Consider the following 26,095-nt stretch of genomic DNA (forward strand, 5'->3'; position numbering starts at 1 on the left):
ACCAGGAAAATGTGACAAATTCTCAAGGATAAAGACACTCAATATAGATGCTAATCCCAAGATGGTTCAGATGTTGGAATGATCAGACAAAGACTTCAAAGCATCTACTATAACTACGCTCCCTAAGGGCGAAGTAAACACACTTGAATGCATGGAAATGATTTGGAATGAATGGAAAAACAGGGGTCTCTGCAGAGAAATATAAACTATAAAATAAGAATCAAATGGACATTTTAGAACTTAAAAATACAATATTTGAAATAAAAAATTCACTGGATAGGCTCAATAGTATAGTACAGAGAAAAGAATCAGTGAATTTGGAGGTAGATTAATAAATATTATCCAATCTGAAGAACAGAGAGAAAAAAGACTGAAAAAAAAAAAAAAAAAAGAACAGACCCTCAGAGACATTATCAGAAGGCTTACCATTCATGTTATTGGAGCACCAGAAGGAGAGGAGAGAGAGATCAGTGCAGAAAAATATATCTGAAGAAATGACTGAAAAATCCCCAGATCTGATGGAAGACATACATATTCAGATTTAAGAAGCTTCAGCAAACTCCAAATAGGATAAACTCAAATATACAACAGTAACTTTGACAGAGGAGAAGTATTTGGTTGGTATCATCTCTTTAAATGTGTCTATTTCTGAAAACACTTCAGAAATCACATCATCCTTAGAAAATAGTAGCCTCATCACCACTGAAAACCCCTTGTACAGATTATATAATCTGGCCTGCCTACTCTTTCACCCCAGATCACATAAACATGGCCAGTGTCTTGCATGCTCAGGTGTATAGAGTATAATTTATTATCTTCTTTATCACAAATTGTTTTTTTCATAAAAATTATCCTATCATTTTTCACTTAACACTGAATACTTATTTAGCAACTAAAAATAATTTCTCTATTTAAAAGCTTTATTGAACCTTGTGTATCTTCAGCCTTGGGAATTTTGTCACTGATGAAATTTCCATTAGCCCTTCTGGCAAATTCATCTGAGAATGCCTAGAAATACAAAGACAGTTTTAATCACTACAATTCTCTGTAGATGAATGAATTTGATTCATCAGACCTTTTGATCCTACATGCACAAATATTTAGGAGAGAACAATTCTCAGAGTATCATTTATTTTCATTATGGATTTTTAAGTTATGAAAAATTCATAAATTCTATTTCTGTAAATACAAACTATGAAAATTATCAAAGATGTGAACAAAAATATAACTACAATGCTATTTGTAATTGAGAAAAAATTAAACAGTTTAAAAATCCAACAGGAAAATGGTTAAATAAATTTTAGTATGTCCATATGTTGGAGTATTTATCAGCCATTAAAAATTATGTTTTCAAAGAATAGTTAATGGACTAGGGAAATCCTTATTTCATACTATTAAATGAAAAAAGAATGATACTAAATTACATTATATAATACACCACATTTAAAAGTCCACATATATAAAAGAAGACTAAGATGAAATACAAATAAAAGAATTTATGCATTTTTTATTGTTCAAAGTTTCTACAATGAGCATGTATTACTTTCATAATCAGTAAAACAAATACTTTGTTGTTGTTAAAACTACAGTGTTAAAAGAAAGACAATCACAAGGACCCAGACACTTCAGTTTTTAACTTCTTATTTGTACCAGGAGAGAAACAGCTAGGGGAGTAGTGCTTTTGGAGCAAGAGGCTGGAATTCCATTTCTTTGCCTGGTTAGTGACACCCCAAAATCACCACTTTCTTCCTCCTTGTAAACAAGCAACAGGAAATTTTGTTGGAAAAAAAACAAGTAACATCTTGGCTAAAAGGCTGATACAATAATGGGAGAAGGACCAGGAGAGACTACAGAGCCAGGGTTCTCGGCACCAGGAACGTGAGCTACAGTTGTAAAGGTGGACTGGTTTGACTCTGGAGAACTAGAGAGCGGCTGCCATTCGGCCACAGTGAACTGTTCAGGCAGAAATCCATGTCCAAGGTGCCAGAACTTTTGAATTTTTAGGTCACAGTGGACATCTGGAGTTTTATGTGACAAGTTTGGTTCTTAAATGCCAGCAACTGATTCAAATTTTTTAAAAATAGCCCAAATAAAGCACATCTAAAGGCTATGTTCCAACCACAGGCTGCTGTGTGCAACCTCTGTTAGTCTCCACCTATAAATATTTCAATAAGTTTTGCTGATTTTTGTGAAAATATGACCAAAGCTTAACTGTCTTTAAAAGTCTTAAGAGAAAAATTGTCACAGCCATGTATGGAGAATCAATACTATTTCCAATGGCAATAAAGGTGTCTGTATAGACTAATCCCTTTACAAAATACTTGCAGAATTCGAATCTTTAGGAAAGATAACAAAGGCTGAGGTTGCACAGAAAGAGTGAGATTCGAGGGTTCAGATCCATGTCACAGGACTCACTTCCCTACAATGAATTCAGCCATTCATTCAAAAACTCTCAGCACTTCATGTCTCTAGTTCATTTTATGTGTATAAATCTTAGCTCCCAAAGTAATTATGATTTATAGGAGGGAGAGTACATGCAACATACCCATTCTGTAATCCACATCACTTTGTACAATGCAAGTCATAGGGAGGTTGTTCACAAAGCATTTATTGACTAGAAATGACTGTAGTTATGCAGGCCAACTAAATGGACCACATATTTTGCCCAGGTGGTTTAGCTGTCTGATTAGAATTTAGATTTGTTTGCTTCCAAAGTATTTAAAGGTAGTGTCTAGATCCAGAAAAAAAATTAAGTATGACCTAAAAATTCAGTTAGTCCAATGATCTATGGACATCTCTTGGGTTGCTAGCCTTAATCTGTTTAATTCTTGCATTATCATGGAACTTTTCAAACAATTAATATCATCTACTCTCCTGGACTCTAAGGACTTGCAGGGCAGGAATAATGGCCTCTTATTAAATGCCTCTTGTTCCCCCATAATGCTGAGCCCAGAGGCTTACTCACAGCTGGTGTTCAGCAAACGTGAGCTGGTTGATGGACTCTATGACCAAAGATGGTTCTGGTATTTCTGGTCCCAACCGTCTTACTCCTATGGGGATGTGCGGAGCCTTCAGTTGTATCTTATTCTGACATTCTCCTATGTGTAGGACCACAACTGTGCTTTTATATTATGTATTAAAATTTCTATGTTCATATGGAAGGAAATTCTATAGATTAGAAGAGGCGTAAGGGATATGTCAACTCCATTGCAATATTTGGGCCTCATTTGGATTCTGATTCAAACCAATAAGCTATAAAAACAAAATAAAATATTTATGAAACAGTTGGAAATGTGAACATTGACATGATAATTGATGAAATAAAGGAATGATTGCCTATTTCTTTTAGGTGTGAAATAGTATTGTACTTAGATTACTTTTGAAAAAGAATCCTAATGTCTAAAACAAATACTGAATTGTTTATGGGTAAAAGGTATATATGGGATCTGCTTCAAAAACAATATGGGAGGAAGGGAAATAAATGGAGATAGAGATGAAACATACTGGCCATAGGTTGATAACTATGAAGATGAACGATGGGTACAAGGGATTTCATTATACTATTTTGTTTACTTTTGCATATGTTTCAAATTTTTCTTAATAAGAAGTCAAATTTTTTTCTATATCCATAAATGTGCTTGAAATTTGCCATGCTGCAACTAGTCCACACTACTCTTTTACTTTCCTGTATGAAGATACATGAAAGAAGCAACCTATCAGACCAAGAAGACACTTGAACGTGTTAGGGCTCAGTTGCCAAAATAACGAGTAATGAGTAAGACTGTACCTGAATATTTCCATGATCACTTGGGTGCAACAGAAAGCAAACCTCTTGTAAAGTTGTGGGTTGATTCTTGCTACTGAATTTGAACACTTCTGTGGTGATTAATTCAGCAAAAATGTTTTTAGGAAACCCCAGATTTCCTGTTCCTATTGCTGGAAATGCAATTGAGTTTAAGGACAAACTCTCAGTGATTTCCAAACATTCTCTGATTATGTTTTCCATGATCTGAAAAGCACAAAGCACATTCTTATACATTTTTCCTGGAAATTGGAGTTCGAACAAAAAGAACAAGAATTTAGCAACTCTGTGATCTCTGTCTACTCCTTTTTGCTTTCAACAAAAGGCAGGCTAAGGGCAGTCAGAAGGGGAAAGGAAAACAGAGGAGTAAACAAGGAAAAGGAAAGAAGAATGTGTGAGACCCTCCAAAAAGATTCAAACTCACTCAGAAATGAAGGAAAGAAGCAAAGCAGCTACTGTTCTGTTCCTTCAGTCTCTTCCGCTCTTCATGCCCTCACCTTTCCTTCCTCACTAAAGAGTGCTATCTTCAGTAATTCTTCCCTGAGTCCCAACAATGGTTGAGAACTGTAATCAATTTCTATTTTTAACTGGTCCTCGGGAGAAGTCAGCTACAGCTGAAAGAAATGGCTATGAGAATGTGCTGTTATTACAGAACAGACACAGCCAGGGTTCAATCTACATTCCACTGAAAGGAGAGTCCAAAGGGCTACTTAATTTCCTGGAGAATTTAAAACCAGGTCCCACCTTGCGTGATGTTTTGTCATTTGTCCAGTCCGGAGCCACCACGTGAAGCACACGGTGGCAGTGCAGATTGCAACCACTGGTTTGGATAACTGTGCCCACCTCAACAGCCACCCCTTGTCCAGCCGTCTTCAGCTCCTCCTGGAGCTTCTGTCCCGCTTTTTGCAAGATGGCCTTGGAAAGGGGCCCTCTATCGAGCTCAAGATCCGACGAAATGGAGTTGACAACCACATCGGTCTTAAAGACAAAACCAACAATTTGTTTCAAATTGTAAGAAAAAGCATTCATCAAGGATTACTGTATTTGAGCCACTGGGCTTGGCACAATGGGGGACAACTAAGATGATTAAGTTTTCAGAGATTGAAATACCACCCCAAAAGAGAGTGTTATTAGATACTTATTTAAATAACACTCCAGGACAAAAGAGAGCTGTCAAAGAGCAATACATAAATGGTATGGGATCACCAAAGGAGTCCAGAGGAAGTGCCTTCAGAGGCTAGTAAAGACACTGTGAGCGATGTGGTGTCTGAGAAATGGGAATAGTTGCAGCAGGCAGAGAGAGATGGGGAAGTCATTCGGGAGGGGCAACAGCATGGACAGAAGCATGGTAGGTTGTGAGCGGCAAGTAGGTGAGTTTGACCTGATAGATAGCTTCTGCAGCAAAATGGTGCCAGCCAGGCTAGAAATGTTACGCTGAGCACAGACTACAGAAGGCCTCAAGTGCCAAGCCAACTGGACTTCCCAGCAGCAGTGAAGAGCCATGGGAGCTTTTTCAGCAGGACAGTTAATGTGAGCAGATTAATCAGGCTTGACTAAGACACCAAGAGAAGACGGGAGAGGGAGTGTGACCAAGTGATTGTCAAAGCTGCCCCACGTGGGTCACTGAGGAGTAATGCAGAGCAGGTCTTGGCTTCAGAGGGCACACACCTATGGGAGTGAAAGGCATGGAAGGAATGTCTTACTACTCAGCGTTCAAGGTGAATGAGGATTGGAACTCACTCCAATTACTGACCCTTGGCCAAAAGAGATTTTTGTTTATTTGCTTGTTTTTTTCAATGAGAAACAAAATTATTTTTAATATTTTGAAATAGAGCAATGCACATTCCAACCCTAGCTCTATCATTTGTTAAATGTGGGATTTGGGCAAATTATTTAACCCCTCTAAATCTCATTCCTTCATCTGTGAAATGAGAATAATAATAATCCTGGAATCTGCCTCATGGCACTGAATGAGAAAATGCATGTCAAGCACTTAGTAGAGTGCCTGGCTCAGAGTAAATAGTCAGTGTTAGCTATTATTCTTGTAATTATGATTTAAGCTTACTGTAAGTAGAAATCTAATTTTTTACAATCTCTTTCCATATTTTAAACTAAACGAAAAATATTTTAAAGCAAGTAACAACTTGAACAAAACAGTAGGATGACCCACAGGATGGGAGAAAATATTTGCAAATCATATATCTGTTAAAGGACCTGTATCCAGAATATATAAAGAACTCTTAAAATTCAATAATAAAAAGGTAACTCAATTTAAAAGTGAGCAAAGGATGTGAATAGACTTTTCTCCAAATAAGATATGCAAATGGCCTTCCCTAAGCATCCCTGCCCCAGGACTGCCCACATTCGCCCAGCTCAGGAAGTTAACACCTGGCACAGTAGGGGGCTTCCAGGACTGTTTGGATTAGTTAGAGCCTGTGTTGAAAAGGTTGCTAAGTACATTTTTAAAAAACATGTCACCCTGTGGCAGAGCTATAAGAATTGTCCCCACATAATACCCAGACCTTCCCCAGGTCCCTTTCTACCTTCCTCCCTACATTTTCTTACTGCTGTTGGGAGCTCAGACTCAGAACCCTCTGGTTCAGTTCCGCTGATAAGATTACTGTCTTCCGTCCCCATGTTATGCTCTAATTTTTCTGTATCTGCTATCAGTGAATTTGACAGGAAATTAACCTTAGATTTGCCAAAATATGACAGGTGTAAGAGCACTGAAAAAGTAGAGAGAGCTTCGTAAATGTTAGGTATTATTGTGGATTTTCACATTTACTGGAAACTAGTGATCTGAATATGCTATCAGCTCCCCCAGGTAATTGGCCAATCTCAATCAGTGAATGCCTTGGTGAAGTAGCCCAATTTTCTAAGGAAACCTGTTTCAAGGCAGGGATGGAGGGCATGGGATTCTCCCCTTGATCCTAATCTCCCTTTAGCAACAGGCTAACTGGAGTCCCAGCACGCTGGTGGGTGTTCTGAAAACAGGGGCACTCACTGTAGCACTCTGCACATCTCCTTTCACCAACAGGATCCTCAGGCCTTCTGGGGACAACAGACTTGCTCCTTTTCCATGATCTTTTCTCAAGTTGGGCTGGACTGCTGCTGGTAAACTGGGCAGGGAAGCAACATCAGGCAGGGTGTCTTTAAATATAATTTTTGCACTTTCAGCAAAGGCCTCCACGGTCTTCTCAGCTATATCCACAAGGTAGATCTCTTTCAAGCTGCATCCATTCTGTTTACACTGGAACCATTCCTTGATGGCCAAAATAATGGTCTGCACACACTGGGGTAGGGGAAAGAAGAAGGTTCTGGAACTAATAGCAGGGATGGCTATGGATCGGTACTTGTGTTTTACAGCCAAATGGAGACTTTCTTTCACAGCAGTCTTTAAGTGCCACACACATTTCTGGGCCTCATCGCTCCTCCACTGGGGCCCTACTGCGTGGATCACATGGTGGTACGGGAGCTTTCCTGCTTTCGAGATGACGGCACAGGCTGGTAAGATCCTGACCTTTCTTGTCTTCATTATCTGGTCACAGTCTTCTTGGAGCTCAGGGCCAGCTGCTTTTAAAAGAGCAGCAGCTAAGCCCCCCGTGAGCTTGAGTTCCTCATTGGCCGCGTTCACCACCACCTCGACGGGAAACTGTGTCAAGTCTCCTTGCTGCACAATCAGCGAGACTCCAGGGGCTAAATCTGTCCGAAACAAGCACCTCTGCCCACCAGTGCGGCCTCCCTCCTTTTCTTCATCCTTCTGTAGTTCAATAAAACAACCAAATAACCTTCTGACCTCACTTTTATAATACCGTGCTTTATCCTGGAAGAACTGACTGGCTCCTGGCTTATCAATATGGAAGCTTTTAACACAGATCAAATCCCAGGCTTGCGTGACAATGTTCATTCCCTCCAGGACTTTGGTCTTTGGGCCAGTTAGTAAAATGCCTTTTTGCTTGTTCTCAGGATTAAAAATTACCTGAACATTCATCTTCTTTATCTTTTGCCACAATAGCTTTTCTGCCCTTAAGTAATCAATAACTAAGGAAGGCTTTACTTCAATCAGTTTCTCTATTTTTGTGTGTTTTTCCATGAAGTCAAAAAGCAAGTCATAGATTTCATTTACTTCTCTCACACAGCCTGTGATGATGACCTGGGCTGTGGTTTCTGAAGTTACCTCATGGATTATTACAGTCTTTGAGGAGGAATTGTGTTTCTTATGCAAACTGCAAGTGAGCTCTTTCCATTTCTTACTGTTAAGAACTTGCCTGTCTTCAATGTCAATGCACTTATAATTTAAGGCACGGACCATTTGCTTTTCAGCTTCTAACAGGACTTCAGAAAAAGCACCAGTTAAGAGAACAGTTGTGCCCTCTAGCTCATAAACTGCAAGAATGTTCTGGGCTAGAAAGAGAGACTTAGAGAATTCTGCGCAGTCCACCTGTTGCAGAAACTGAAAAACCTCCGGGGGAACCTGAATGTTTCTCTGAGCCATGGTGTATACCTTTTCCTGGATTTCACACTTTACTTTATACACATCTGCAGGGAGTCCTTTGAAGCACATGTGTTGAGAGGCTTCATCATAAAAAATCTCCACCTCTGGGCACTCCATGTGGAGATGCTTCTGTATACCGCTGTGCAACAGAAGTGAATACCTTCCTGGAGAAATGGCCATTTTTTGCTTCAGACTTTGCTCTTCTCTTCTAATTTCTTGAATGGTGCCTTCTAAGTCCTTGATCTGTGGCTCCATGTTTTGTACATCCTCTGATTTCCCCACTAAGGTTGCAATCCCTGTTAGTGCATCAAACTCAGTCAAAATCCTATCATCTTCTAAATTGTCTTTTATGACGTCCCATACTGTTGAATCCACTTTAAATGAGATCACTGTATACTTAGACCTGATACCAGAGAATACTGTAGAAGCATCTTTCTGCCAGGTCTTGATTCTTTGTCTTCCTTGACTGACTAAGGTGGCTGCAGGTCTGATGATCACTTCACTGCTGAGTTGGCACAATGTTAGCTCACAGTGACAATGTCTCATTTCATCATTTATCTTGTCAATCAGGTGATTCTTTTTCTGCAAGAACTTCCATAAGGAAAGATCCAGTGATTCCCTGAATGGTGCTGGAAGCTTGATCAGAGGCTTCTCCTGTCCATACAAGGCTGTGCCCAAAGAAGTATAGTACGGGAACACAGAGAGCGGCATATTATGGAGGTCAAGTTTCTTGGTCATGATGGTGTCTAACACTTAAAGGAAAGAAAGAAAGTAATCTCAGTGTAATATGTTTCAGATGAAAAAACAAGCAAACAAGCTTTCCTATTCTAGAGAAAAGAAAATCCTAATGTTTGTAGAACTTTGATGTTACAACATGCTATTAAAAAGAAGCACTACTCCCAGAGTGCTCAAATATAAATTGATATGTATTAACACTGCACAGGTATTCCTTATTTCATGTAATAATTACTTTCCAGCCAAGAACACTCTATGTTGAAATTTTGATAAGTAAATTCTATTTTTCTGTTTTTCTGATAACACTGATATATCACCACCAGGTTAAGAAAGAGAGAAGAGGGACTTCTCTGGTGGCGCAGTGGTTAAGAATCCGCCTGCCAATGCAGGGGACACGGGTTCGAGCCCTGGTCCAGGAAGATCCCACATGCGGCGGAGCAACTAAGCCCGTGCACCACAACTACTGAGCCTGCGCTCTAGAGCCCGTGAGCCACAACTACTGAACCCTTGTGCCACAACTGCTGAAGCCCATGCGCCTAGAGCCCATGCTCCGCGACAAGAGAAGCCACCGCAATGAGAAGACCACGCACGGCAACGAAGAGTAGCCCCTGCTTGCCGCAACTAGAGAAAGCCCGCACGCAGCAACAAAGACCCAATGCAGCCAAAAATAAATAAATAAATAAATGTATTTAAACAAAAAAAGAGAGAGAAGAGTTTAGTCACCAGCAAGGGGATAATGTTTGCTCCACTGTGAAGAATATTTTCCCGCTCAAAGCAAAGCTAATCTAAGAATCATGTTATTTATTTCTTCTTGTACGGTCGCACAATTTTAGATTTCACAGATGACTTAGATTCCGTTAATACTTCTAAGAGGAGGAGCATAATAATAATTATAATAGCTTTTACTACGTGTCAGACAATATTCTAAGTGGTTTACATATATTTAATGCTCACAAGAAACCTTTGAGGTGGAGACACTATTATTATCATCCCTATTTACAACTGATAAAACTGAAGCTAGGAAATGTTAGGTAACTCGAATAGGGTCACACAGACTGTACAGATTTGAGCTAAGGTTCAAGCCCGTGTCTGTCTAATGCCAAAGCCCGTGCTCTTGCCGCTCCTCCAAGGGTTCCAAACCAAGACGATCCTCACAGTCATCAGACAGCCCAGCCCGAGAGACTCTGATTCAGTAAGTCCTGCACATCCCTTGTCCCTGCTCTAATCCCCTTCCTGCCACTTTTACTGGGACAGTCCCTGTGTGTATGTGTGTGTGTAGGGGTACTCTTCTCCCCCAAACCCCTCCTCACTTTGTGTTAGTTATTAGACAGGTACAAGGGGTCTAAGCAGGAAGGGAATTAGAATGAACTCCAGGAACAACTTGGATTAAAATAGCATCTTGTGAAAAGATGTTAAAAATAACTTCACCTTGTGCACCATTGGCTCCTAGGCCTGGAGCCAGACCTAATGAAAAAAACGTGGCCTTCAGAGGCCCAGACTCATGGCTTCAACTTCCCACCATGGCCTGGAACAGACTCTGAGTACCAGTGAGTACCACCATGTACCAAGCACTCTGCAGGTACAATTGAATTTGATCCTCACAACATTCCTCTGAGCTAAGTAGTAACGTGAGCCCTCTATTACAGATGGAAAACAGAGGCTTTGGTGGGTTAAAGTAACTTCCCCAAGATCACAAAGCTAGTAAGCACCAAAGCACCAGGCATTTGAACTCAGCTCTGTCTGACCCAAGAACCATCACAGATATCACCTTAAAGTGGCTTAAGCTCTCCATCCTGTTTTCCTCCTCTGTAAAACAAAAAACAAAAAACAAAAAACTATATAACTGTGCAGGTTCTTATGAGGATTCAGTGATGAGATACTGTGGCAGAAAACACAGCAAAAGATCTCATGTAGGGACTTCCCTGGTGGCCTAGTGGACAGGACACTGCGCTCCCAATGCTCCCTGGTCAGGGAACTAGATCCCACATGCGTGCCGCAACTAAGAGTTCTCATGCCGCAACTAAAGATCCCGCATGATGCAACTAAGACCCAGCACAGCCAAATAAATAAATAAATAAAATGTTTTTTTTAAAAAAGATCTCATGTACAACAAGCATTCAATAAGAGTTCCCTTCCTTAAGATTTTATGAATTGGATTCTGTGAAGTTGAACAAAATAATTTCAGATTAAAGTGCCTAACTTATTCCTCTCAAATGATCTATATAAAATACAATATTGCTAAATAAATTCTGTTTTTAATTCAGCTTTATCTACAGTTTGCCTCATTATTAACTCATTGTAAGTGGTGAAATATCCTACAAGAAAAATTAATGTCATAGATGTATAGGAGATTGGGGGAAAGTGGAGAAGTTAAGAGCACAGATTATGGGGCCAGACTACCCAGCTTCAAATCCTGGCTCTGTCACTTACTAGCTGTGTAACCTTGGTCAAGTTATTTGACCTTCTTGTGCCTCAGTTTCTTCATTTGTAAAATAGGGATTACAATAATAGCAACGCCCATAAAGCAGTGTCTGTGAATGCACTTGGTAGCACCCTGCAGAGCTGTGCAAATGTAAGTCGTATTCAGAAGAAGACACCGCCAGAGAGAGAAAGGGAAAATCAGTGTATCTCAGACACAGAGAACAGGGAATGAGTGAGTTTTGAGGAGAAGGTGTGGTCAACATAGTCAGATGGTGCAAAGAGGTCAGGGCAAAGAGCAACTTTTGAGAGTGCCCTACAAGTGTGGCTCTAGCATAAAATAAACCTGAATAAAATAGTTCCTATTATTATTCATACACATGTCATTAGACATGTCACATAGACATTCTGAGGACACACCCAACTGCCCCATGCCCTCAAGATGTTCGAAAGCCCCATAGTTGTCAACTCCCACCATAAGCTGAGAGGTTAACTTCTAGAGTAACAGCTCTATGTAGCTCTCTCCCTGGGCCCAAGGCCAGGCTGAGAGAGATTTAAAGAACATGCAACAAAAGCTCATCTTTCATCCCTTTGCCCAAGGAACACTAGGTCTTTCATTCCATTTTAATCCAAACCATACCTTCACCACAATTTCCCCAACTCATAACAGCTGAAAGGAGGTTCCTCCAAGTACCCCCATGAAACAGTTTACTTTAAGTGAGTGGCATTCCACATGATCCTGTCTCATTCTCCCTCAGTTGATCCCAAGCACAACGTTCCTTCTTTCCCTAAGAAGTCTGGCTCCCTAATTCCTACTCCTCAGCCTTGACCTCTGAACATCAGTGGAATCTCCAAGCTGACCTTGCACATGCCTCAGAGAACGGGCAATCTATGTCTACGAATCCCTCAGAAACGTTTTCCTAAGGTTCACCTGGACAAGGTTTTCACAGGGTCACTGCAAAGAACAATCTAGCAGGCATCCACTGATCATGTGAAACCATCCCTATTAATTTCTGAATGATGACACTGACAAGTGAAGCGGGAAGTTAAGATACTTCATAGGAACTGTGTGTTTCTGAGTATTTCTTTACCTAATCTTGTTGAAGTTAACTTGAGAATTTCTACCAAATGTATAGCTAAAACACAGATCACCTCTTTAAATACGGTATCTCAAAGACTCTAAGAATTATATATTTTTCAGTCTGTCATAAGTAGAGACCCATGAGAGAATCTCCTCATATCTTTCAAAACCTTGACATTGCTTCTCTAAAGTTTGAATCACTGGATTCACTTAACATGATATACCAGATGTACAGGATTGCTACTTGGATTTCCAAAAATATATATGGAGGGACTTCCCTGGTGGTCCAGTGGTTAAGAATCTGCCTTCCAGTGCAGGGGACACGGGTTCTATCCCTGGTCGGGGAACTAAGATCCCACATGCCACAGGGCAACTAAGCCCACGCGCTGCAACTACTGAGCACACGAGCCACAACTAGAGAGCCTGTGTGCCGCAACTACAGAGCCCACACACTCTGGAGCCCACTCGCCACAACTAGAGGGAAGCCCACACACCTCAACTACTGAGCCAGCGCACTGTAACAAAGGTCCCGCGTGCTGCAACTAAGACCCGACGCAGCCAAAAATAAAATAAACAAATGAATAAATAAATTTTAAAAACCAAAAAAACAAAAATATATACAGATAAAAATAAAATACATCAGAATTCAACTGTTAACTGTTAAGATCTATTAAAATGGTTTTAATTATGCCAGGTAAAGTTTACAAAATTAGGCTAATAGGTATTACCTTTTCTGTCAAAAAATTCAATCAGTGCTGAACTCTCGTCAGGAAAACATTCAATGCTGGCAACTCTTCCCCCTCCATTACGAGGATTTTCAAATAAACATTTCAAATCATGGTCATCAACACCAGGTGGCAGGTTTTCAACTCGGACCGTTTTTGTCACTTCCAGAAGTCTTGCAGAAAGCTGAAGTTCTTTCACTGAATGGTGCTTGACACATTTATCAACAAATTTCAGCGCATCTACAAACCATAATCAATTAATCAATCAATCAAAAATTATGATTATATCTTTATATTATATAGAAGAAACTGAATATTAATTGAGATTAAGGAGGGAGGTTAAGCACTCAATTTTTAAATGCAAGATTTTAATTCCCACATGAGAATCTACATGCCTAAAGCTTCCAGCCTCTGAACAGCAATGCACATAGGAATGTCTTACCTGGATTGCTGACACTGAGTCGTGTGCCTGCCTCTAGCCACAGCCCCTTCCACCCCTCCTTGACATCACCACCTGAATGCACTCTCTACAATACAAGTCTCCTCATTTCACTCCTTCCTCGAATCCTGCAACGGCTCCCCATTGCCTGCAGGCATGAGTTCAAGCTCCTTGGCTAGGCTTACAATGCCCTTGGCTATCTGACTTCAAACTAATTTCTAAATATCACCTCTTGTTATTACCGACCATTCATTTTATTTTCCACACTGCCACAAAACCCAATGATTATTTTGAAAACTACATTCTCTTTTGCCTTCGTATATACAATTTCCTCTGTCTAAAGTGCCCTTCTCCAATTTTTTTACCCTGGTCCTGTTCCTCCTTCCAGACTCAGCCCCATTATCTCTTTCAAATTAATAAATATTGACGGTGAGCCCATGACATAACAGGCTCCGGGCTAGGATCCGGGGATAGAGGGGATGACTATAACAGCTCCTTGAAAGTTCACCATCCAGGAGGGAGGAAGTCTTGAAAGCAAACAAATGGCCTATTTAGGGATCAAATGAGGTGGGAAGATTAATACTGGGAATCAGACAAGGATTCCCAGAGTAAGTAGTCACTGATCCGAGTTTTGAAGGATGAAGAAGAGTTTACCGGGTATTTAAGGGGAGGAAACATTTCAGGCAGAGGGACCAGCAGGGGCGTGTAGCAACATAGCATATCTGAGACCTGATAGCCTGGTACTGCTGGAGTATAAACTTCAAAGATAACCAAGCCACCATGCTTGTGTCCTCTTTCCTCCCATTCCCCACAGCCTGCTGTTCACAGCTGAGGGAAGCAGCTTCTCCTCTTGCATCTTCATTGTTCACTTATGAATGGATTTCCTCCCTGCTCCACACGAGTTCCTCAAGAGCAGGAACCAAGAATTATTCACCCGTGTACCTACAGCGAGACAAGTACCTGGCACATAGTAGGTATCAAGATTTTTGATCAATGAACAAAAGCAAGTCAACTTAGTTTTACCTTTATAAGAAATAATCATAAATTTGAAGTAAGAATAGCTCCCTTTATTGAGTCCTTATCATGTCTCAGGTACTATGTTAAGAGCAAACACCATCTCATTTGATCCTCACAGAAACTGTATTAGGTATTATTGTCCCCATTTTATAGATAAGGAAAGTAAAGCACACAGAGGGTAGTAACGTGGTCAACCTCAGATAATTAGTTAAATGGTGGAACTAGAATTTTGACTTCATGACCTGTGCTGGTTGATTAAGATCAACCATTCCACTGCCATGGCCATGGAATAGTGAGGGCTTGGAACTGGAAAATTTCCTTGACTTCCAGAGATGGCTCTTCCAGTCTCAGAAACTGTCCACAGACTCCTCACACAGACCTTAAAGGGCACTCATATTCTGCGTCACATGCACTTACTCATCCCTGCATATGTGACAACCATGAAAGTATTTCCATAAAATGTTACAAAAAACCCAAACGAACTTTTTGGCCAACCCCACTAAGGAAATATATGGTAAAGGGGTAAGAGAACAGGCTCTACAGAGGTGGGCTGCTTCAGTTCAAATCTAGTTCTTCCAGTTATTAGCATCTCTGTGTCTCTGATTAGCATCTCTGTGTCTCTGTCTCCTCAACTGTAAGATGAGGAATAATAATAATCTCAAAAGGTTGTTGGAAGGAACAAATAAATTAATACATGGAACAAACTTAGCATAGTACCTGACTATAGTAACACTATATGAGTATTTGCTGTTATTATTACTGCCCAACAAGTCCAGTTTAGTAACACAGATCAATATTTACTCCTCCCAATGAGATAACACATGGGAAAACATTGAGTCCTTTGCTTGGAATCTCTTTAATAACCTGACTTTAGATTTCTGTTTCGGTGTGTTATTTCTGTCTGTCTGTCTGTCTCTCTCTCTCACACACACACAAACTCATACAATAAAGTTTGATTTATTAAACATATCAGAGGGACTTCCCTGGTGGTGCAGTGGTTAAAAGTCTGCCTGCCAATGCAGGGGACATGGGTTCGAGCCCTGGTCCGGGAAGATCCCACATGCCACGGAGCAACTAAGCCCGTGCGCCACAACTACTGAGCCTGCGCTCTAGAGCCTGCGAGCCACAACTGCCGAGCCCTTGTGCCACAACTACTGAAGCCTGTGCGCCTAGAGCCCATGCTCTGCAACAAGAGAAGCCACCACAATGAGAAGACCACGCACGGCAACAGAGTAGCCCCCGCTCGCTGCAACTAGAGAAAGTCTGCGCACAGCAACGAAGACCCAACGCAGCCAAAAATAAATAAATAAAATAAATAAACTTATTAAAAAAAAATCAGAATTTGGTTTCAGAACGAATTTGCTTCTCTTTCAAAATAAGAAAGCATCTGTATTAACTTGGAGTCCTCTCTTACTAGCTATTAGAAAGAGTGAAGCTTTCAGAAACGTTCCGTAATCTAGGTGTCCCAAATCCCAAAGTGTAGTGCAAAGTACGCTGACAAATGGAGCATCCTTTGATCTTACCAGTATATTTTTGAAAGGTAACTACAGCAACATTAAAATCTTGTATTAATTCCACTTTAAAGTCATCATTGGTCAGGCCACTTATGTTCTCCACTAACAAGATTAGCATCATATCAGTCACATTTGCCTTGAGATTTTCAAATGCAACCAAAGAGGAAATATTTTCACAATCTTTTGGGGTGTCTTCTTTTTTTTCTGATCTTCTATTGAGAGAGATATTTGCATCTAGTTCTTCTGATGCATCTGATTTTAGGGAGACAAAAAGGGTACAAGATATTATATTTATCTACCATGTTCTTAGCAAGTAAATTATCATAAGCTAATTACACTGCCCTCTTCCCTTCCTGATCTCTTGGCTAACTCAAATAAAACAGATCTTAGGGGACTTCCCTGGTGGTCCAGTGGTTAAGAATCCCCCTTCCAATGCAGAGGACATGGGTTCGATCCTTGGGCAGGGAAATAAGATCCCCCATGCCGCAGGGGCCGCAACTAGAGTGAAGACCCAACGCAGCCAAATAAATAAATATTTTTTTCAAAAAAACAGATCTTAGAGGACTTTTAGCTTAACTTAATTAAAATAAAAAATAGTATTTAATTGTCTATTCATATGATGTTGATGATGATTATGTTCAATTTTATTACACTCTTTTCTGCCTTGTTTCTCTAAGGAACCTGCCTTGTTTTTCATAGCACTTGACATATATTTCTATCACTGCACCAAATTACAGTTATTGAACCAAGCTACTCCAAAGCAAGGGACATATTTATTCATCTTTGTATTGATGGCATATGGTATATAGTTGAGGCTCAATAAATGTTTGCTGAATTGGAGAATTACTGCTTAGGTCACTGGAGAAAAGCAAGACTATCCCATGCCCATATTTGGGCATCACCTAACACATTATGCTCTGAAAAGCAATAATTTCCTATCACTGGAGAGAAAAACGATACTTACAGTGAATGACTAAGGAATGCACATGGAAGATAAAATGGCCCAGAGAATTATGTGTATACCTCAAACTTACAGAATAGCAACCACCCAGCCAGCTTGTTCCGTTTCATCGTTGGCCATAAGTGAGTTACATATACAGTTGACCCTTGAACAACACGGGGAATAGGAGCATCAACCCCCTGCACAGCCAAGTAACTGCGTATAACTCTGACTTCTCAAAATCTTAACTACTAATAACCCACTGTTGACCGGAAGCCTTACTGATAACATGAACAGTCGATTAACACATATTTTGTATGTTATATGTACATCTACATATATTTTATGCATTCATGACATAGCTAATTTTTTCTTAATTTGTTCAATGTTTCTAAACTATGCAGTTCATCTGTGAGTTTTTTCAAATTGTCACAAATTTCCAGAAGTTTTTCAAATATATTTATTGAAAAAAATCCACGTATAAGTGGAGCCACGCAGTTCAAACCTGTGTTGTTCAAGGGTTAACTGTATACAGAAGGTCCGTCTCACTCTATGATTGTGCAATGAAGCACAATGAGTATGCTATGATCTTTAGACATTCTGTGAGCAACTATTCAATTAGCACCCTTATGTTCAAGGCACTGGTTGTGTGGAGATGGGTGCGTACAAAAAACGCTAGAAAAGGAAATTACCAGTTTTTTAATGGATGTATACAAAAATAAATAAATAAATAAATAAGAAATGGAACTGACATTTGTAAATGTTTATCATGGCAGAGTAAAATGCTATGCGCTCAACAAATCCATTTTGTTTTCTTCCTAGGCAACATTTCCCAGACTTCCTACAGTTGAGTTCCTACAGTAGAGTTCATGTGGCTAATGGAATATGGGTGGAACTGGTGAATTCCATTTCCAGACCTGGCCAATCAAATCTCCTTTATGTGAATCTCCTTCTCCCTTGCAGTGACCTTGGAGCCACATATCACAGATAACGGTGTCAAAAAGATGGAAGGAGCCTGGATTCCTGAATAATTGTGTGAAGCAGTCTAGACTCCCCCCCACCACTCTAGCTGCCGACTACACTGAACTGTGATTTGGGGGGTTGTTTGTTACAGCAGTTAGATGACCCTGACAAACACTCCTGTTATGTGCTGGATGTGACACCACACAAACACACACTCATGCCAAATAAAAAATAGCTTAAGGATTCAATAACAACATAAATTAGCATTCAGTGAGACAGGCATGACAAACCAGAACGACTACTGGAGTCGGGGTGAGCTATATGAGTTCGACCTTTGACTCGGCCACTCTTTAGCCATGTGACCTTGGGCACATCTCTTAATTATAAAATGAGATTATTGGACTTAAGTGAATGGAAAGAGCCTTTCCAGCAATATAGTTTATAACCCCATGACTATTAGAAGCTTCATCACAAGAGTGGCTTGGTTGACTGCCAAATAAAGAGTGTCAACAATCAAGCCAGGAATCCAAACAAGAGAGATGAAGGAATTGGGCTGGCTTGGAATGGCTTCAGAGAAGAGGAAGGACCTGAGTAGATCTTGAAGGCTATCCTAGAATTTAGGTAGAGAAAAGTGGAGTAGAATGTATTGTGAGCAACGGAAGTATAGACAGAGTGCCGAGATTGCACCAAAACCATTTAGGAAATGGCAATTTGACAAATGAAGCTTAAGGAGCACTTGTGCAGAGGTGTAAGAAATGAGGCCACATATAAATGATATCATATGGTATTTGTCTTTCTATGTGGAATCTAAAATACCACACAAATGAACATATCTACAAAACAGAAACAGACTCACAGACATAGAGAACAGATTGGTGGTTAGCAAGGGGGAGGAGGGGCAAGGGAAGGAAGGATTGGGAGTTTGGGATTAGCAGATGCAAACTATTATATATAGGATGGATAAACAACAAGGTCCTACTGTATAGCTACTAGGTTGCTAGCTGTTTCCTACAGCAGATGGGACGAGAAGAGCTGCCGCTGGTCTGGAGGGCTACACCCACATCCGGCACCCAGAGCTCAGAAAGCAGCACTAACTGACTTAGCCACACACAGCACCCACTGTCACATCATGTCCTTGCTTCACAATGGCCAGTTGGGCACAGGTAGACTCTAAAAGTCAGTTCATCCACCTCTCGGGTACCTCTTTATTCTCCCATCAATTGCAAGGTGTCTCCCAGCTCCCACAGAGAGAGCTGTTCCCATCCTTCTGACCTGAACCCTTAGAGCTCAAGAGGCAACCCTTGCACAGCTGGCTGAGAGGATGGAGATGATGCAGCCCAAAGCATCTCTCAGCTAACAAACCCTGACTTGTGAAGTTAAGAAGAGAAGGATGACCTCTGCAACACAAAGTGTTTAATATTGAAAGCAAAACTGCCTGGTGAATGAGAAGTTACCTGATTCTTTCACATGTTCTTTGGTCTTGGATTCCTAAAACCCAAACAATAAAGTAGCATTAATAAATTACTAATAATCTCTTTACATTAAGAAAATGTCCCTAGGACCAGCCTGGAGATGTAGGGTCTACAGAAATTATAACTAAAAGCTCAGGCAATGATGCTGTTGAATATACAGCACACAAATCACTGGTAAAAACGAGTCACAAATAAAAGAAACCCCAAAGGAGCACCAAGTGTTTGAGGTAAGACCTAAATCAGAGCAATAATTTAGCTCATGTTCTTTTTCCCATTTAACATTTATTGAGTGCGTACTATTAACAAGCACTAGGCCATGTGCTTTACTAAGGTTGTCTCATTTAATCCTCACAACAATCCAATAATCCAAAGAGGTCAATACTATTACTATCCCATTTTACAATTGAGGAAATACTTAGAACCTGCAGTATAGATCGCTGGCCCCTCTAAACCATGTGAAAATGAAACAAATATAGCAAGTTCCAGGTTATTAAGTACCTGGGACAAACAGACCCAAGATTTTACATCTCAAACCACCATTATGGTAACCCCCCAATCTTGAATTTTCAAAAGTGTCAAAAATCAAACAAAAAGTGCTTCTTCTTCCATTATTTCATACCTACCCTATCACCACTCTCACTCCCTCCACATCTGTAAGTTGCTTTCCTCACCCCAGTTTGAGTTGTACTTCTCATTCCACTATATTTCCTCATCGTGGTTCCCATCCCACACACCTTGGGAGAACACCCTACTTCCCTTTTAAGCACCCCTTTACTTACCATTGTTGGAATTTTCCCCTCCTGGACTTCATCCGTGGCTCTGGGCAACAGGACAGTTAACTTGAACGTTCCTTTTCCTGGCCATACTAACTCGTGGTTCTCTCTCGCCAGAACTTGCTGCCGAACTGAAATTTTTTTAAAAAGCCAACTGTTAAGCAATCTTTATTCACAAAATTATTCTATGATTTCCATAGGCTTCATCATCATCAATCAACGGCTTGGTCAGCTTCTCAAGAGAGGCTGTGTGTGGTGAAAAGGGGGAAAGTTTAGCAAGCAGACACAGATTTGAATTCTATCTTTAAACTTACTTTTTTAACCCTGAGCATGTTCCTTAATAAGCCTTATTTACAAAATCTGTCTTCTTGTCTATTAATTAATGAAGACTGTCTTGTGTGGGTGTTACATGGATTAGATTCAAGAAACATTATAAAGAACTTAGTACAGTACACGATGCCCAGTAGGCACTCAGAAAGGTAGCAATATTTATTCTACAGTGAAGGGAAATAATTAAATCGTCCCTCACTGTGAGCCAGGGATGCTAGGACATGACATTATGAAAGCCATGTTTTAGGAAAGTGACTCAGGTTAACATGAGCAGAATGGCGAGGAGCCTCATTAAAAAGGTATTTCAATCAATTCTTTAACCTGTGATGATAAGATGGGAGAGATTCTTACCAAAAAAAAAAAAAAAAATTAACACATTTGGCAGCTGGGCTGCAGTGGAAGAAAAAAATGAACAGTGGACATGAGTCCAAAGACCTGGATTCAAATTCCAACTTTGCCACCAACTAGCTGTGTCACTGAGAAAATATCTTAACTTCTTGCGTCTCAGTTTCCATACTTGAAGCAGCGTCTGTGAATGAATTTTTTGACACCCATAAGAGCTGTGTAACTGTAAGTTATTGTACAATTATAAGAAGGAGCAGTCAGAGAGAGAAAAGGAAAATCGGTGTATCTGAGACAGTGGAGAACAGGGAATGAGTGAGTTTAGAGGAGGAGGCCTGGCCAACGTAGTCAGGGGGTACAAAGAGGTCAGGGCGAAGGAGGACCTTGGAGAGTGCCCTGCATTCACAGATGTGGCTCTGCTATGGCTGTTGGGCTACCATGTTGTATTCTGATACGGTTGCCTGCTGAGGCTGAAGATACGGGTAGAATCTTTCATCAAGAGGGACTTGAATAGCTTTCCCACCTCAACCATCCATGAAGAGGATGAGGGAGGTGATGACTTAATTGGATGCCATCTCAAAAACAGGCCTCAAAAACAATATGAGAAGGAATGCCAGACTCTAATTTCATTCTTTGTGAGAAGGGTGGGTGTTTTTGCATGGACTCCTGATAGGCTGACCTAAGCTGGAGTGAGGACTAAGGACTGGATAGGACTCCTGAGCCCAGAGAGCAGGCTAAGTTTTATAAGCCAAGCTATCTAGAGTCATGGACCTCTGTGTTACATTCCTTTTATTATTCCCTATATTTTGGTAGAGTCCTGTCCAGGTATCTAAATGTGCCAGCTTGTTCTGAGATTGTGTGTAATATGTATGGGCACAACTATTTTAAGAGAGTAAGTGGTAGCAGTAACAGTAAGTGATCCGCAACAAGGAGAAAGTGAATCTGGGAGGAAGAAGAGCTGAAATGCTGCCCTCTAAACACCCTTACCCATGTGGACAGGCTCTCTCCTGCACCAATCTCAGACCATCCATATTTAATTTTATTTAAGGAGAAGCTGACAATAATCAGGAGCAAAATTATGACCAGAAAAGATGATAAATGTACACATCTGAAACAGGATTTAAAATCTTTTTTTTTTATAAATTTTGTTTGTTTGTTTGTTTTTGTTTTTTGGCTGAGTTGGGTCTTCGTTGCTGCGCGAGGGCTTTCTCTAGTTGCAGCGAGCGGGGGCTACTCTTCGTTGCAGTGAGCGGGGTCTACTCTTCATTGCAGTGTGCAGGTTTCTCATTGCGGTAGCTTCTCTTGTTGTGGAGCATGGGCTCTAGGTGCGCAGGCTTCAGTAGTTGTGGCACGCGGGCTTCAGTAGTTGTGGATCACAGGCTCCAGAGCTCAGGCTCCGTAGTTGTGGCGCATGGGCTTAGTTGCTCCGCAGCATGTGGGATCTTCCCAGACCAGGGCTTGAACCCATGTCCCCTGCATTGGCAGGCGGATTCTTAACCACTGTGCCACCAGGGAAGCCCAGGATTTAAAATCTTACAAGGCAATTTACACTCGACTTTTCGGAAATTCAGCCAATTATATAGAAGTATACAGCTTCCAAATAGTTTCTGTTTGCTATCCACTCATTTCTACACTGGAGTGCTTTGGGGCTCATTCTTATCATGTGAATGATAAGAGTCAAGTTGTGTTACACTATGGGCCTGCACCTGTTGGGGCCACTTCCTTCCCTGGAGGGCAGAGGGTGTTCCTGTGGGAGAAGAGCTTTGCCCGAGGGACAGTGCTGGGGTAGGTAATTTGATGTTAGCAAACTCCTGACCACTTGCTTCTGAGAAAGCCATTCCTCTGCGAGGAAACCAAAACTGAACAGGGACTTTCCACCCCTAAGAACTTTGACCATACAAAGAGCTGAACTAAGCTTTGAGTGTGTATGCTGGGCGGGTACTACTGCAAGAAGGACATTAGAGCAGTCTAGATGTGGGTGAAGGGAGGAAGTGGGCTGGGAGATGGGAAGGAAGAAACCTGGCAGGGAGACTGAAATCACTTCTGCTTTGAGGACTAGAACAGAATGATGTTATCATCACACAATTATATTTTTGCTGTTTGTATTTTTACGAGGTTTGTATTTTCTACAATTATTTCCCTTTTTGTTCATTCAGGGTCATCAACAAACAACAGGGATTCTCAGACTTTAGCAAATCAGCATCACCTGGGGTGTGGTTAAACATGCAGATTCCCACCCACCCCACACTCAGGGTACCTGAGTCTCTAGGACAGAGCTGGGAATGTGCCTGTTTAACCTGTTGTGATTTGGATGCAGGGGGTCTGTTGCCTCAATGTGAGGACTACTCTTGAGAATAACGGGATTTTAAAGAAGAAAGAAGTGTCCCTAAGGGCCAGGCCCATGGTGATGTTGACAATTGGAATCAAAATGGTAAAATCCTGGGAGGAAAAGTGAAGCCCCAGGGAAATGGCTTACATTGCACAGATGCCCTTTTGAGCATTGCTTGGTGAAATTAACCCTTGGAAAACTTTTTGACATTGTTTTAAGGGCTCTGAGCCAGGCAGGTCTCCTGACCCCTGCCCACCTCGTTTCCTTCACACTGGTCTGTGCACCCCTCTCTTCTCTGGGTTTCATTCTTTCCTTTTTGCATCCCTGCCCTAGAGCATTCCAATTGCTCTGATGGCCTCGTAAGCCTCCTTGCTTCTCCTCTGACCCAAATGCTTCTCCAAATCCAGCAACGGGAAGGCAGGGTCAGGGGTTGTCCACATCCTTGCCTTTGAGATTCTGATGGGAAAAAGTGTGCACTGGGAGAACAGCAGGTCACGTGCTTCCCAGTGCAGACCTGGTAGGTGTCTCGAGCAAGCAGATAACTGGTGGGTACTTGTCCTCCGGCTTCCCTAATAGCAACAGCATGAGGAGGGGTTAACTCAGCTGCTCAATTGCCTATGGGGAGGGAACTTCCCCCTCAAAGCTCAAAACTCCCAACCCTCAATCAACTCAGAATGCCACCCGTGCTCCCAGCCTGAGGACCACCCTGAAACTGACTGGAGAGGTTCCAGCCGACCCTCGACAAAGATACTGTGCATTGATCAACAGTACCTGCCTTTCTCCTCCAATAAGCCTCTAGATTTACATGCAGACAATGAGATTCTAGGCAATGCTTCTGCCCCTCTCCCAAGTGATCCCAGAATCACTGGGAATCTCCATGACCCATGGGGAAATCCCTGTGACTCCTCACATTGCTTAGCTCCTTCCTTCCCCATCTAAAAAATAAGAGAAAGCACAGGGGCTCTCCCTCTCCCTCTCTCTCAAGTGGAGCATCCTGTAGAATCAGTTACCAAATCCAGACAGTACGCAAACATGCACCTTCCATCCCCATGATGACTTTCCTTGTTCAAGGCCTCACTGGTCCTCACTTGGACATTGCATGACACTCTTCAAAGGTCTGATGTCCACGGTCTCTCCCAACAGAAATCACTGTACTTATTTGCAACCAAATTTATCTCCCCAAAGTGTATTTGGACGTGGCTCTCCCCTGCCTACCTGTGGGGGAAAGTTCATACTCCTTAGCATGTTATGCAAGGTCCTCTTTTATCTCAACGCAATATTCTATTAGCCTTAATTTCCATCCCACTTCTTTTTAAAAAGGAAGTTTAATAAGAGAAGGCCTAAGATTTTTTAAAATACAAGCACCCTCTTTGTAATCTTATAAAATTTCCCAGATCCTACCTGTTCTTTTTAGTGCCAGTCTCCAGAACTCGCTTGTGCACAGAGATAAGGAGGGGGCTCATTCCTCAAACCAAAGCTACCCAAGGGCGCCCAGCACTTCCCTGGAGACGCCTTTGCTCTCCTGTCCCCAGCACTGCAGCCAGCTCCCATCTGAAGAGCCCTCCCCAGTGTCTCGCCTATCAAGAACTGAATTCACCCTCAGGAGTCAGTTTAGATGTGACTTTCCTGGAAACCTTCTCTTCCCTTCAAATTGTGTTCCCATAAACCTCTGGAGTTCCAGAACTGCGGCTTTCAGAGGAAGAAGACAAAAATTGCAATGGCATTGCAACTCTGCCCCTAACACACGATGCCACTACACGATGTAGCCTCGTAAAATGAGGTAGGTGTACCAGCTCTCAGGCAGCTCCCTTCAGTCACACGGTTCTAAATGTTTATTTAACCCACCTGGGCTGTCTGCCGCCAGCTCCGGGCGCGCCTGGAAGCGCCGCGCAGGGGGCACCGCAGCGCCCCCGACGCGCCTTGTCTATTCTGCGCCCCCCACGCTCTTTCCTACACCTGCTGCCGGAGCCGGACGAATTCTCCCGCCGCGCGCCCCAGCCCCAGGTTTCCCTGGAAGGAGAGCCCGGCTGTCCCCTCTCCCCCGCACCCCTTGCCCCCTCACCGTCGTCGGGGTAGAAGAGCACAAGGAAACGAGGCGGGCTCCCCGGCGCCTGGCGGACCTCACACTCCCCGCCTCCTGATCTCTTCTGGCTCTGGAAGTACATCTGCAACTTGGTGCTCAAATTCTTCGGGGGCTGGGGACCCCAGGACCCTTCGACCAGCAGCGGGAAGGAGCCGGACGCAGCCATCCTCTCCTCCGCTGGTCCGGCTCCGACTGCAGGTCCCACCCAAATCCCAGTGGTTAAGCCTCTTTCGCTTTCGTTTCCCAGAACACTCCTCCCACCCTTAGTTCCCGCCTTTGGCTGTAAACAGCTGCCCTTAGTTGGACTAGAAACCACCGTCCTCCCGACGCCCCCTCCCCAATTCTTCACCTTCATCTCTGGACCACGGCAGAAGGTGGTATCGCCTTCGTGGCCTCCCTGCATCTATATACGCGGGACCCTAAGCTCAGGGCACTATCTGCCACTCACCCAAGCCACAGGTGAAATCAGCAGCTCTGGTCACTAGACCTTGCGGAAACACGAAGAAAGCTTCATTTTTGCCGCAGGCCGCCGTTTTACAAACTCTGATTCTTTAGAATGTCTGGGGCCCATTTTCAGACTTCTTTCAACAGTCAACTAATGATCAGAATTTTACCTTGCTTCCCTCCTGATCTGTTA

The 26,095-nt window shown here is 42.0% G+C and overlaps 1 protein-coding gene across 3 annotated transcripts in view; it reads right to left on the reverse strand.

The window, feature by feature from the left end:
* The window catches only part of PARP14 (poly(ADP-ribose) polymerase family member 14), a 63,532-nt gene extending 37,829 nt beyond the window's left edge, over positions 1–25,703 (reverse strand). The window contains exons 1-9 of one of the 3 annotated variants that reach the window (XM_082459478.1): positions 25,438–25,700; positions 20,381–20,505; positions 19,584–19,617; positions 16,236–16,478; positions 13,260–13,496; positions 6,807–9,049; positions 4,547–4,780; positions 3,788–4,009; positions 930–1,008 (exon numbers count right to left, since the gene is read on the reverse strand). In XM_082459478.1, coding sequence (XP_082315604.1) covers positions 930–1,008; positions 3,788–4,009; positions 4,547–4,780; positions 6,807–9,049; positions 13,260–13,496; positions 16,236–16,478; positions 19,584–19,617; positions 20,381–20,505; positions 25,438–25,624 — 3,604 coding nt within the window. In that variant the 5' untranslated portion in view covers positions 25,625–25,700. Of the gene's footprint in view, positions 1–929; positions 1,009–3,787; positions 4,010–4,546; positions 4,781–6,806; positions 9,050–13,259; positions 13,497–16,235; positions 16,479–19,583; positions 19,618–20,380; positions 20,506–25,437 lie in introns of all 3 variants that reach the window. The other 2 variants (XM_082459477.1, XM_082459479.1) reach the window with 2 other exon arrangements.
* Positions 25,704–26,095: the final 392 nt, after the last annotated feature.

Source organism: Balaenoptera physalus (genome assembly GCF_965194825.1).
Source record: "Balaenoptera physalus genome assembly, chromosome: 4".
Classification (NCBI taxonomy): Eukaryota; Metazoa; Chordata; class Mammalia; order Artiodactyla; family Balaenopteridae; genus Balaenoptera; species Balaenoptera physalus.